The sequence below is a fragment of the Pongo abelii genome, chromosome 15, assembly GCF_028885655.2.
Source record: "Pongo abelii isolate AG06213 chromosome 15, NHGRI_mPonAbe1-v2.0_pri, whole genome shotgun sequence".
NCBI lineage: Eukaryota > Metazoa > Chordata > Mammalia > Primates > Hominidae > Pongo > Pongo abelii.
The window spans coordinates 65587485-65601892 of record NC_072000.2 but is presented as its reverse complement, the minus strand read 5'-3'; the positions used below and the strand labels follow the sequence as shown (position 1 = coordinate 65601892).

The 14408-nt window shown below is 44.8% G+C and overlaps 1 protein-coding gene across 1 annotated transcript in view; it reads right to left on the bottom strand.

Annotated features, from left to right (window-relative positions):
- PRKCH (protein kinase C eta) overlaps positions 1–14408 on the bottom strand; it is a 228126-nt gene that overhangs the window by 59917 nt on the left and 153801 nt on the right. The window contains exon 10 of the mRNA XM_024231718.3: positions 4958–5112. Within this exon, the coding sequence (XP_024087486.2) occupies positions 4958–5112 (155 nt within the window). The remainder of the gene's footprint in view (positions 1–4957; positions 5113–14408) is intronic.

The window sequence follows — 14408 nt, the reverse complement described above, 5'->3', positions numbered from 1 at the left end:
ATTTGGAAACAGATCACTTGTGAATTCTTAGACCAGGAAGTGATGCTCACAGAGGAGGCCACTTGCCAAGCAAGGCTACGCCCAGCTGAGTTATCTGGAGTCAGCGAGGCACCTGTGCACCCTCATGATCCTTGAGAAACAAGAGCTAGATGATGTTGGTGATTGGTATATTCACACAGATGCCCCAACTATGTTCAGAGACTAGCTTAACAGGGCTTAATCTTGCGAGTGAGATTGCTACTCTTCCCAAATTCTGAATTTTTAAAAGAGTCAAATTAAGTAGACATTTTTCTCTCAATCTGAGGAGAAATCAGCAGTTCAAAATTGAAAAGTTAATGTGCCACGTAATCACGGGAGTAGAAGGCGGCATGTCAGGGTTGGCAGTCAGCCTCTGTGGGGCAAAAACCTTCCTCTGTGGGCCACATCTGCAAAATGGGATGGCGAAATACCACAGGAAGCATTTGGAGCTTTCAGGGTAAACACTAATTACCACACACCCAGCATGCCAACAACTGCATAAGGCACAAAGCAGTCAGACTCATGAGTCGAAAAGCATGTGTTGGAAAGTGCTGTGTGCCCAGGGGTAACATGGTGAGGAAGAAGTGAAATTTAAACTGTGCCCTTCTATAAACTATTACTCACCCAACATATTTCAGATACAGTATTCCACACTTTGTCAAAAACAGCAAATCAAATGTGTGCTGGCTGGCTTCAGGAGTTTGGGGTTGAAATGTCAATGACAGCTGAGTTTCCCTTTAATACAGTTGATGAAACATGCTGAAAGATGTCTGGTCAATGGGATGCATGCCCCTTTGTTTCCCTTACTTTTCCGTAGGGCTTGACTCCGGAAAAAAGTCAACACCATGAGTAAATTATTCATGAGCACTGTCTGGCCTTCCAATCGGCCAAGGAGCCCAGGACAAAAGAATGAATAGTCTTTTTTTCCCCTTGGGAGAACTGACTTGATGACTGCCTCCTTCCCAGCCTACTCTTCTTGGTTTCTGGGCCATGGCAGGTTCCAGACCTTCCAACCAAAGGCAGAGAGGCAGGCCCTTCCCTTGCTGAGTCTCCCAGGAACTGGGCTTCTGTTCCTCCACAAAATACAAGTGAATACATCTGAGAATCAGGGTCAGAACACAAGATGGAACGTGTGCAAACGTAACTGGCCCATGTCCTCTTGCATAGGCACAGGCAGCTAAAGAAGAAATTCATGTCAGAGGAGCCTAAGGTACTACCTTCTGAAGCTTTCCTTAACAGTGACTTGCATATGGTATCATCTTTGTAACCTGCTGGAAAATAAACACCTCTCTCTCTCCCGTCCCTCAAAGAACCCAAACAGACAAACAACAGCTCTGTTTGGATAGGCCAGAGGCATCTTCTGGGGGATTATTTTAGCTCTGATAAAGGGTGTTCTGGGACACGTATGACAAACGAGGCTGTCTGATACTCCCAAGTTTCTCACTGGGCTGTTGTATCAAATCCACACCCTCTGTGACCCAAATGTGCCCTTTACTGTGTGTGAATTCCAAGGACTTGGCTTTCAAAGTCTTATCCTTAAGACTCTGTTCCCAGCCAGTATACTGAATGGAATTAAATTATCCTGTGAAATAAATCCAAGGGATAAAAATAGCATTTGAATCTATCCTAATTAACTGTGTTCCCTTCAAAGTCAACCATATCAGTTAGAGCCTGAACATGGGATTCAAGTCCAAGAGTAAATTAAAATCAATTCTCAGAATTGAACCACAGACACCATGAATTGAAATAAAATTTGTCAAGATGGGGGCTGGCACTGCTTCACCAGAAACCACATCAAGTTACAGTGTCTACCCACCATATTTTGAGACAAATGACACAAGTAGACTGAGGGGCAGTAATATCCAATGCAGGAAAGCAAACTTGCTGCTCGGCCCAACTCAAAGCCTCTGAGGATTCAAGAAAGCTTGAGATAAGACTGAATTGCTTTTGCCCACTCTACCTTATTTTCAGGAATTGAAGTGGTTCTATCACCAAAAAGGATTAAGAAGCTGACACTGTAGTGGTACTCTAAATCCTCAAGTCGCTCCTGAGAAGACAGTGTAGCCCAGTGGTTAGAACCATGGTTTGACTTCTGACTTCACTACCAGTTAGCAGTCTGGTGATGAAGTCTTTGGAAGACCTAATTATTCATCTGAACGATGTGGATACTATTATTGTTATATAATAATACTGTTAGAAGAATTAACAGACGAATGCAAGGGAAGTGCTGGTCCCATAACAAGTGTTCGTTTTATTGATTTATTGATTGATCGACACTCAGGGTCTTGCTCTGTCACCCAGGCTGGAATACAGTGGCACAGTTACAGCTCACTGCAGCCTCAACCTCCTGGGCTCAAGCAATTCTCCCACCTCAGCCTCCCAAGTAGTTAGGAGCACAGGTGCATGCCACCATGGCTGGCTAATTTTATTTTATTTATTTATTTTTTTTTTGAGACGGAGTCTCGCTGTCGCCCAGGCTGGAGTGCAGTGGTGCTATCTCAGCTCACTGCAGGCTCCGCCCCCTGGGGTTCACGCCATTCTCCTGCCTCAGCCTCCTGAGTAGCTGGGACTACAGGCGCCCGCCACCTCGCCCGGCTAATTTTTTGTATTTTTAGTAGAGACGGGGTTTCACCGTGTTAGACAGGATGGTCTCGATCTCCTGACCTCGTGATCCACCCACCTTGGCCTCCCAAAGTGCTGGGATTACAGGCGTGAGCCACCGCGCCCGGCCGGCTAATTTTTAAATATATATGTATTTTTTTTTTTTTTTTTTTTGTAGAGATAGGGATCTCCTTATGTTGCCCCGGCTGGCCTCAAACTTCCGGGCTCAAGCGATCCTCCCCACTCAGCCTTCCGAGGTGCTGGGATTAGAGGTGTGAGTCATCACACCCAGTCCAAGTGTTCAGTTTAGGTCTTGTTAATATTATTTTGATCTGCAACAGAAGTCCCTGTCAAGTAGGGGAGTCATTACTTACATGTAGTTTTTAAAACTACATGTGGAAACGTCTCTCTCTGGGGCAAGCGGAGTAGAGATGGCTGGATTAGCCACGGAGAGGAGAACAAAAATGGAATTCACTGCCTAGAGTCTGATAGCATGAGGAGGACGCTTAACTCCCTTCACCATCAGAGATCATACCAGCAACCTCCACAAATCATACACTGGGAAGAAAGTGGAGAGTGGGAAAAAAATGCTGTGATCGAATCCCCACAGCCTGGTCAAGAAAGCTCAAAACAAGCTGCCTAAACAACCTGCTGCAGCCCCGTGACCTAAGAATGAGCAGAGATCCTAGACTGCTTTCAAACAGGTGGCTCCCACTGCCCTTATCCAGGCTGGTTCCCAGTTCTGCACCCTCTTCCCTCCTGCACAGTGCTGTGAGGCTGTGATAATGCACTGTATGGAGCTGAGGTCTGGGGGATCTGCACTGAGAATGAATTAGAGGAAGTGTCTCTGTGGTGCCTGCCACACCTGCTATGCAGTGCTTGCATTCCCACTTCTCTCCGGCACCACCCACCAGTCTTACTGCATTCTCTCTACGAGAGTTACTACTTGTTCTCTTCCTATTTTGACTCCCATGGTATTTAAGAATATTCACTGTTTTTAAAGCTCTTATAATTTAATAATGATGTCAATACTGTCATGAGTTGATGATAGGAACTGCATTTAACAAGATTAATAAATAGCAAATTTCAATCAGGAAATCCTTTATTTTGGCATTCATGCCCCTAATATATGAAAATTTTTCTCTAAGGAAAGCAACAATTGCATCTCAAGAGAAAAAGAGTTTATGTGAGCTGGGTGCGGTGGCTCACGCCTGTAATCCTAGCACTTTAGGAGGCCAAGGTGGGAGGGCTGCTTGAGGCCAGGAGTTCAAGACCGACCTAGCCAACATAGCAAGACACTGTCTAAAAAAAAAAAGAAATAAAAGAAATAAAACAATAAAAAAGAAAAAAGAGCATACTTGTAATTAGTTGAGGACACTAATAGCAGAAAAAAAAAAACAGGAAAATGTGAGAATAAAAATTGTCTAACATTCGCTATTACATTTCTGTCTCCAACCTTCTCTCTGACTAAAGTTACGTTTGATATCTGTTGAATTCTGAGACTCAACAACATCAAGCAGATTCGGAGCCCATTCAAAGTATGGTATATTATGATCAAAAGATTGTGTGTCACAAAATGGAGAATCAAATAATATTTGGGAGGGGGCTACACACAGAAGATATTATCGTGCAGGACATTGCTCACAAGCGGCTCACCTAGCTCCTGACGGGTGAGCCATGCTCCACATGACTGTAATTCTTGTCACAGCAACTTAGAGCAGGTTAGCCACACCCTTTAGTTAAGGTGTAGATTCTTAAAATGGAATTGAATCATGGTTAAGGGATTCACTTCAAATGTTAAAACGAAAAAAAGACAACAACAGTGTGTTTAACACCCTGCAGGGCTTGGCTATGACAGGTCCTTAGCAAACCCGGGCTGAGCCAATTCATGAATAAATAGTCTCTTCTGAGCCTCTCGGGCCTATTTTATGAATACCAAGTGGGGCAAATTTTAGTTTGGAGGCAGTGTTTATTACTGTTATTAATTTATCCTAATAGATCCTTGGAACCTTTGTGAGGCCTGGGCAACATAGCAAGACCCCTGTCTCTACAAAAAAAATTAAAAATTAGCCAGGTGTAGTGGTGCGTGCCTGTAGTCCCAGCTATCTACTTGGGAGGTCAAGATGGACCAGCTGCAGTGAGCCATGATTGCGCCACTGAACTCCAACCCGGGCTATGGAGTGAGACCCTGTCTCAAAAACAAAAACCAAAAGAAAACTTCTGTGAATTTAATTCCAAAAAAGGTTTCAAATGATTATCATGAGAAGTGGAAGAATGGATCATGCCAGGAGAGGGGAGAGGCAGTGAATTAGAAGAGAGGGCAGCAACCAAAACTCACCTATAGATGATTCCTTTATCATGGAGGAACATAAGAGCCGAAATGATTTCTGCAGCATAGAAGCGAGCTCGTGCTTCATCAAAACGACGAGACTTCTGAATGTGGAACATCAAGTCACCCCCATTCACAAACTCCATCACAAAAAACAGACGATCCTGGATACAAACACAAGAGAGGGCCCAATGTGGTGTAGCAATTAACCTAGAGCTCCATCAGCAGCATATTCCCTAAGGCTGTGGCACAGAGAGGAGACTGTCAAGTGGATGTATTCCAGGAAACATCCTGACCATGGGTCAGAGTGCAGCACAATGGGTCTGGTGGGATTAGATCCCTTGGGCAGAGCAGCACCTGGATCTCCTGTAGTTAATTCCACACAGCCTTGAATTGCTACATGAAATCAAAAGTACAGAAGGCATCAGAAACCTTTGATTCGAGTTCTAGCTCTGTACCTTAAAGGTCATGTACCTGGACAGAGAATGTAAATCGAAAGGTAAATGCCTTTAATCTGGAACATGTGGGGTTAATTACCCAAAGTAAAGGACACCTAGTAGGTGCTCTAGTTCTCACAAGTGGGCAGAGAACAATCACAGAAAAAGAACACCCCTTTAGACAAGTCAGCCAAACAGAAGTGGAGGTCGGGTGCAGTGGCTCATGCCTGTAATCCTACCAATTTGGGAGGCCTATGTGTGTGGATCCCTTGAGCCCAGGGGTTCAAGACCAGCCTGGGCAACATAGCAAGACCTTGTCTATACAAAAAAAAAATTAAAAAAAATTAGGCAGGAGGATCACCTGAGCCCAGGAAGTAAAGGCTGCAATGAGCTGTGATTGTGCCACGGCACTCCCACCTGGGCGACAGGAGTAAGACTCCTTCCGCCAAAAAAAAAAAAAAGAAGTGAAATGACAGCCTCATAGTAGCATCCACATTGGAAATACCACTCAGTCCTTCAAAAGACTGAGTCAAGAGTGGGAATGTAGAAATGAGCGAGATGCCATCTCCCCCTTAAGTGACTCTCAACCTAGCAGGTAAAGTGGACTCTTAAAATAAAAGTCACTATGCAGTGTACTAAATACTATGCAAGTGGTGTGAATAAAGTGCTATGGAAATCATGACTGCTTCATGAAAGAAACGTGTAGGTCTCATTTAAAAAGTAATCCAAGACTTATCTAAGTGTAAAACGTTTTGCTTCAAGCACCTCTAAGATAAATGGGTTTCCTTACTCCTTCCTGTGACATTTATGAAATTCCTGATCAGCTGGTGCTGAGTTTGGAGCCGGGATCCAATAGAGAGTAGAGCAGACACAGCCTCTCCCCATACAGAGTTTGGTGTGAGAAACACATTACTCAAAAAAAATTTAAAAAAAAAAAAAAAAAAAGTGACACAAGCAGATCGACAAATTCTGGTAAATCCTGTGAAGGAAAAGCGGAGGAAGTGTGACATCTGGCCACCTGCCTGGGGGTCAGGCGACGTCTCTGAGCAAGGGAAACATGAGCTAAGGCCCACAGGATGAGTGCCATTGGCTTGGGACCCCGTGATATCATTTTGTGGGACTGGAGATTATTTTGCAAGGAAATCGGTATTTTACCAAAGGATGCAGATACGCAGAACCTATCTTTATTTTGGGGGGAGACAGGGTCTCATTCTGTCACCCAAGCTGAAGTGCAGTGGCACGATCTTGGCTCACTGCAGCCTTGACCTCCAGGGCTCAAGCAATCCTCCTACCTCAGCCTCTCGAGTAGTTGGGACTACAGGCGTGTGCCAACACACCCGGCTTTGATTTTTAGTAGAGATGGTGTCTCACTATATTGCCCAGGCTGGTCTCGAACTCCTGAGCTCAAGCAATACTCCCACCTTAACCTCCCAAAGTGCCGGGATTACAGGCATGAGCTACCACACCCAGCCTTGAACCTGTCTTTATTTGTGGTTGTAAGTGCCATCGGCTTTGCACAGGGTGTTTCCACACATTCCCAGCTGAACAATGGGCAGAGCATGGTGCGTGCTCCTGCTCAGCTCCCATTGCAACCCTGGTGTAACCACACAGATCCCTATCAGAAGGAAGCAAGGCTTATGACCTCCTATGCCCTATTTTAACTAACACCTTAATTAGAAGGAAAAAAAATCCCCTGAATTTATTAAACACTTCTTTCTGCTAAAAGCAAAGCAAGAATTTAATAGTGAAGAAGGAATGGCAAGATTCACAAAACAAAAACCACTACCACCAACACAACTCTTCAGGTCGGCCAATGTAAGCCAACAGGCAAACTATGTAAATACAGCAAGCCATCTGACTAAGCTCCTGGCCTTCATTTGAGGGTGACTGACAAGGGGAGAGGCAGAACTGGGTGGGACAAGCTTTGATGAGCAATGGCTGTCCTGTATTTTCCAAATGGGAAGGATTAAGGTGGAATTAGCAGGTTAGCAACGGGGTGGGCGGAGGATATACACACACCGGAAACATCCCAAAAAGCTGCATCTGCATAGTAAGGTTTTATGCCAATACTGTGTCTGTCCATTTGGAGGGATGGCCACAGACGGCCTGAGGAAGACTAAGGCAAAAAGCCACCCTGAACCATCGCTGGGCAAGGAGGTCAGTCTTACATGTTTTCGTTAACCAGCCTGTTCATCTTCCTCGTGGATCTGACTGGCAGTCACATGAATTCCAATTGCTCTGAACACCTGGCTACTGGAACTGGGTCAGTGGGGAAGTAGTCATTCCTTAGGCTGCTATAAGTGGTGCACTTGGCAAGAGTTTTAAGGCAGTAGGCATCGAAAGCCTAAAATCTAAAAGCCAGACTGTGGGCTAAATTCCAGATCTGGGGGGAAAAATTCCTGCCCTCTAGTCTTGCTTTAGCCCAGCCCCATCCACAGCCCTGGAGGCAGATTCTCAGATAATGCCAGACTCTGGCAGATTCACCTCTGCTACACAGTGAGGGACCATAAGCTTTAGAATTCTGGAAAGATGGGTTCTGCTGTACCTGTTTCTTTTCATTCAGAGTCTCATTTCTAACCTCCTGTCTGGCACCACCTGGAACACAGAGTGTAATTCACAGCCTCCAGGTTATGAGCAACTCTTGAAGCAGGCAGGAGACACAGGCCAGCTGAGACACGAGGACAACTTAATGCAGAGTACTGGTCCACCCTATCAAAGACCTCAAATAACGTCACCAGGTATAAAAAACAAAGATATGTTTATCAACAAGCAAAATGTTTTTGCTGTGAGGAAATCCTCTGTTGACCTGCACTTCTGTTCACCCCATTTTAAAATGTTTGCTGCAGAGAGGGAAAGATTTGGCAGCAATTTCTCCAAGATTACTTTTGAAGAGAAGGAGATAAATGACAAAAAATCTCTAGTGTTTAGAAAAGAAGATTCAGGCCAGGCGTGGTGGCTCATGACTGTAATGCCAGCACTTTGGGAGGCTGAGGCGGACAGATCACTTGAGGTTAGAAGTTCAAAACCAGCCTGGCCAACGTGGCGAAACCCCCTCTCTACTAAAAGTACAAAAACATTAGCTGGGCGTGGTGGCATGCACCTCCAATTCCAGCTACTTGGGAGGCTGAGGCAGGAGAATCACTTGAACCCGGGATACAGAGGTTGCAGTGAGCCAAGATCACACCATGCACTCCAGCCTGGGAGACAGAGGGAGACTCTGTCTCAGAAAAAAAAAAAAAAAAAAAGGAAAAGGAAAGAAGACCCACACATCATCAGGTGGTGGTGGGGTGAGGAGTCATCATCAGAAGTAAAATTGTATTAAGTATGTCCTCAGGTCCCTTCGGGCAAGAGTGCAATAAGTGATAGCTGCTGCTGAAGCTGCCAATGCTTGTGCTCTCATGTAGGTATTTTCAGTTTAAAAAAAGATCATAAATGTGAATGTGCAGAATGATTTTAGTTATAGCCAAAAATGCAGACAGATGCATAGAAAGGATAAAAAAGATGGCTATAGAGTGACAGAAGTCAGTTTTTTGTTGTGGTATCGGGGTGACATTTCTTCTTTCTACTTTTCAGTATCTTTCAAGGTTCCTATGATGAGTGTGTATTACTCTTGTAATTGAAGCAAACTAAAGTCACATGTGCTTCCTCCATGTTTTTCTTATTTTCATCTGAAAGATGGAAGATAAGACATGGGAAAGACACAGTTGTGAGGCTGTTTGAGAGAGCCCTTGTTTAGGCAATGGGAGTCGGAAAGCAGCTACAAAAAGAAACTGTTGCATCCTTGTTGCCCATTATTAAGGGACACGAGTAACCACCCATGTCCCATAATGGCCTTTCTGCTGCCTGAGGTAACCGGGCTTGTTGGAATGGCGTCCACAATGAAAATTGGCTGGCTCTGGTTCGGGTCCCAGCAGCTCCACTTGGAGCCTGGTGGGCAGGCTTTACAGCATCTACTACAGCTTGCAGAGATCTTCTGTGGTTCCTTTAAGGTTCTGAACAAGACAAATGTTTACTAAACACACACGTGGTATGCCAGGGCCTGGGTAACGACCCAGTCTCCTAAAACTAATATGGCTCTACACTGCTCTCAGTAAGCTCACGGGCATGCAGACACAGCATATCGCCACAGTGTGTTAAGTGCAGTGGAGAGGTACAGAAGGTGTTACGGGGACACCGAGCAGGGCATCTGAGCAGCCTGGAGGTGGAGGTGGAATTTGGCAGGTGGGGTTTGTGGGGGAAGCTTCTAAGAGGAGCCAATTCCCCAGCCCAGAAGGATGGTGGCGTGCAAGTCAGGCTGGAGTGGGGACTGAGGCGGGAGGTGTCAGGAAGACTGTGCAGTTGAAGTGTAAGGTGTCAGGCAGACGGGAGGGACTGCAAAGGCAGGCAGGTTGTCAAGCGCTGGAGTGGGTGAGTGTGAGGCTTCTCTGTAACTGTAGTGCTGTTTTCAAAATGAAATGCAGAAAAAGCAAAAGGTACTTAGGGGTGCTTTCACAGGTCACCCACAAATGAGAAGTGCAGGGTCTCTGCTGCCATTAATAAACATGATCACTCACTACCAGTCTCTACTAGAATGATAAGCCCAGTGCCTGGGGTAAAACAGGTGCAGCTATGGTGCTTGGCTTGAAAAAGACTCCAGTAATGTTGGAACTTGCCACATAGAATAAAACAACATCAGCTACAAAAGCAAATCAATCCAGCAAAATTAATTCCAAAGGAGTAAAACTTTTCACATTTAGTGAATGCCCTTTACAAAGCAAAGACCTGTATTTGAAGTTCGGAAAGGAGGCAAAAGATAACCTCTCACCTACAGCTCTACTCTCAGTCTGTGCTATTTAAGAATTAGTATCACTGATGACTCAACAAACACCAAATCATGCTTCACAGATTCAACTGTGAAGCAACTAGGTGAAGCATTTTTTGGAAATCCTGCATTTAGGGAAGTACTGGAAGATGGATTATGGTTGTAGTGAGTCACTCCTATGGCAGAGAGGGGTTTCCCAAATCCCACTCTAGACAGAGATGGCAAAGATAACTGTTTCTGTATTTAAACCTGTGCATAGAACCATTCTGGTTTTCCTAAAGTCCATTTTCCTAGAAACTGAGCCTGCACATCTGTATAGCTTTATCTGAGGCTTTTGGCTTCTGTCAGGTAAAGTCTGCCCTGACCTGTGCGGTAGGAAATCTCAGGGCCAGGAGACCGGTTTAACATTACTTCTAAAGCCAAGTGGCTAAGCCCTTTGTCCCTGCTCCTCTCTTTTGTCCCTGATTCAGCGAACCACAAATACAAGTCATTAACATGGGGTGATGAACACCGGTGGGAGTGAAAGCAACTCAGAAATCCCTTTGTCCTACACCTGGTGTGAGTTACAGGTGTGGGAGGCGGAGGAGCTGCTGTCTGGTAATAATAGAATTCCTGTCGTCACTTGCTCTGATGCCACTGACCTGCTGCAGTCTGGGTCCACTCTCTGCCCTGGCTATCAGTTCAGAACTATTCCTTCCCCAGGCCCAAGGGGCTAAAAATATCCCCCAAATAATGGTTGTCAGTATAAGTAAGGTGCATTCCCTAAGGCCCCTTCATTAAGGGCTGTTCGATAGGAGTTAAAGCTGATGGGCAATTGTATGAACAAGAGACATAACATCTGGGTGGATGAAAGTGCTATGCCAGGATGGTACAAGTGACAAGATGATACTAACTAAGGAAAGTGACTGGAGAGCGAGCATGGACCAGGCAGGGCAAGATCCTGTAGGGTCACTGGGGCAAACATCTTTGGAGGCATCTGTTCAGCTCATGGTGATGATCTCTTCCTCAGCATTTACCCATGCTCCAGCCTGGCTGCATGGGTAAACGCTCAGCATCTGTGCACAGTCAGTTAGATCAAGCTGCACCTGCCCAGAGTCTCTTTTCCAGAAAATTGAAACTGAGATAAAAAGCTTTTAATTTAGTCTGGGCTGTGTGCAGGAACTGAGAAAACATGAGTTAGGAAACGGAAACTGCTTTTGCAGTGTAAACATGGGAAATGCCTGGGTATAAGAGAGTGGAGAAAGACTGGGTGAATGGATGGACAGGTGGGTGGGTGAAGGAGAAGAATGAAGCAGAAACATAGAGTGAGGCAGAGACAAGAGATCAGGGAGGGTGAGTGAACCAAGAGCAAAACTGCCAGGGTTCCTCATGTCTTTCTGGTTTCAGATCAGCCGAGAGAGCTGGCCAATTCCTGCCCTTGGACATCCGTTGCATGAGACATCCGTTGTACCTCTGAATCTTTATTTTTAGTTCTTTTTTTTTTGCACAGCCTTAAGAAAGTTTTCTTACTACCTGAAGTAAATTTTCTGCTACCAGGAGGATTTCAGCTAAAATACACACAATTTTTGTTTTTCTTTTTGAGACAGGGTCTCACTCTGTCACCCAGGCTGGAGGGCAGTGGCAGGATCATGGCTCACTGCAGCGCTGAACTTCTGGGCTTAAGTGATCCTTCCAACCTCAGCCTCCTGTGCGGCTGGGACCACAGGTGTGTGCCACATCTGGCTAATTTTTTGTATAGACTGGGTATCTCTGCGTTGCACAGGCTGGTCTTGAACTCGTAGGCTCAAGCAATCCTACCTCGGCCTCCCTAAGTGCTGGGATTACAGGCGTGAGCAACCATGCATGGCACACACACCAATTTTCAAGGGGTAAGAAGTTTCCTTATTTATTTATAAATCTGGGATAATAACACCTATAACTACAGTGATCATGTAAAGATTAAACCAGAAGCCAAGTGCCTCATACAGTGCCAAGCCCAGAAAAGAATCTCAATCAATAGAAGCTATTGGTACCACTACATTATATAAAGAGGAGATTTTGTGCCCAGTGCCCAAGTCCCTGGTATGACTAAGAGGAAGTCCAGGGCAGCGGCGACACCTGGGCTCTGGGCCAGGATGCTTGAGGTCCAAGAGCAGCTCCTGCTGTGCTGTATTTAGTTTCTCTCTCACAAAACTCACATCTGCAAAATGGGGATAATAAGACAACCCAACTCACAGGTTTGTGAGGATTAAATGATTTAAGCTAAGGGCTTTGAATAGTGTTTGGCATACCATAAATGAAATGCTCAAGAAATGTTAGCAACTACTATTATCCTCATCATCATTAGTGCATCCACTGCAGCTTCAGCCCCCATGGCCGTCTGCTCCCAGGGCTCCAAAGGGCCTGCTGCATGAGGCACAGGAAGGCCCCTTGGCTGTGATTGTGGCACATGTGGCAGTGAGCTGCATGCCCTGGGTCTAGAGGTGATGCCTCCCTCACGGACCTCCAAGACTGGCGGAGGTACACACACACACTCACAAGTGGACAGGAAGGAAAACAGCAGCCGAAACAGCAACTGCAGCAGCTCCCCCAACCCTCAGTGTGGGACAGGGGTATAGAGGGTCGAAGGAGGTGGAAGGAGTCCTAGCCCAGCTGCTGGGACACAGGGACGTTTCCTGATGCTATATGGTAATGGCCTTGACCGGGTAATGACTTTTCTTTCTGGGAAATGCTTGCTAAGCAAGGGGTTACAAAACTAGATTTGATAACCAAAACATACTAACGAAGGTTTCAGTTCTGATAAGTTTTCTAACACTGATTGGTAATTCATATTTTCTATTTTAGGGGCTTTATAATAATTATTATTGCAAAACAAATGCCCTCCTTATGTACTACAAACATATTACTGTAAGCGAGACTTTTTATAGTAGTTATTCTTCCTTTCTATAAAGTTGATTCAATCTCAGAACCAGATTGCAAAGATTTGTCTCCATTTAAAGTAAAAATCTGTTGTCTCTATGATTTAAAGACTGCATTTGAAGATGTATCATTCCAGAAACCAAGGCAGTAGGAAACAGTCACCATACTCAGAATTATAGTGAGGATGCAGATTACCTTTTGGAAATAAGTCAAAGATAGACATAACAAGTAAAAGTTATGAAAAATGTAGCTATTGCTTTAAGGCAATGTTAAGCTGGGAGCCACATCTATTCTTACTTACCCAAATTCTAAGAACTGTCTTGGAGTATTTCTATATGAATAACAAGCTCATGCTGTATGAAAAGCTGCAGAGTGCTATTGACAGCTGGGGGGAAAGGAGAAGGAAATCTCCATAACAGACAGCAGTGTTGAACTTCTCCTAAGTACCGTTGCTTTATTATTCTTCTCAGACAAAGTCATCTACAGGGTGAGCAGCGAGTTCAAATCAACAGGAAACAGTTACTGACGTCAAAGAGGTCACAGTGGAAAAGCACCCTCATGAGGAAATCTGATTGCACCATGTCTGAACTGGAAATAACTTGAATTTAACCACATTAAGAAAGATTACAAAGGCTTCAAGGAAGAAACAATGAGAAGGAGTCTAATGGTTACATTTTTTTTTTGAACTTATCATTTTGCACAGCCCAGAAGATGTCAGAGGTTAATTCAATCACCCAGCAACCCCTGTGTCAAGCCCACAGGCAAGATACATCCTGTCTGAGCTCAGAGACTAGTCTTTGGGAAGGTGAAATATGTCCTGAATATAACAAAGCCTTAGGACTTTGCATTTCAAACCTAGAGGGACACACAGCTCTTTTCAAAGACCAAGTGTTTTCCTGGTAATCTGGATGCATTATAGCCATCTCTCATAATGAAACCTGACAAGGCTTACTGGCATATATACAGTAGACTAGGGAAACAAAGAGGAAATCTAGCTTGCAGTTTAACACACTGTGAAACATCCAGGCCAGGATGTTCTTTAAAGCATAAATAAGTGGTAACATATGATCAGGGGTACAGCAGAGTCAGAGCACAAGTCCTCTCTTCCTGATGGAACCTCCTTTGGCATTTCTGGTCCACATACAGCTTTCCAGTATCATTGTGTAGGGCTGGGATGGATCTGTGCACTTGGTCTTGTTTTCCATGGGGGACCTGAAACCCTTGAAGGCAGAGCCCAGATACTAAGTGAGATATCTTTAATAGCACCAAGCACAGTGCCTGGCCAATTGTGAGGGTTAATAAATGCTTCGAGAGTGAACATAAT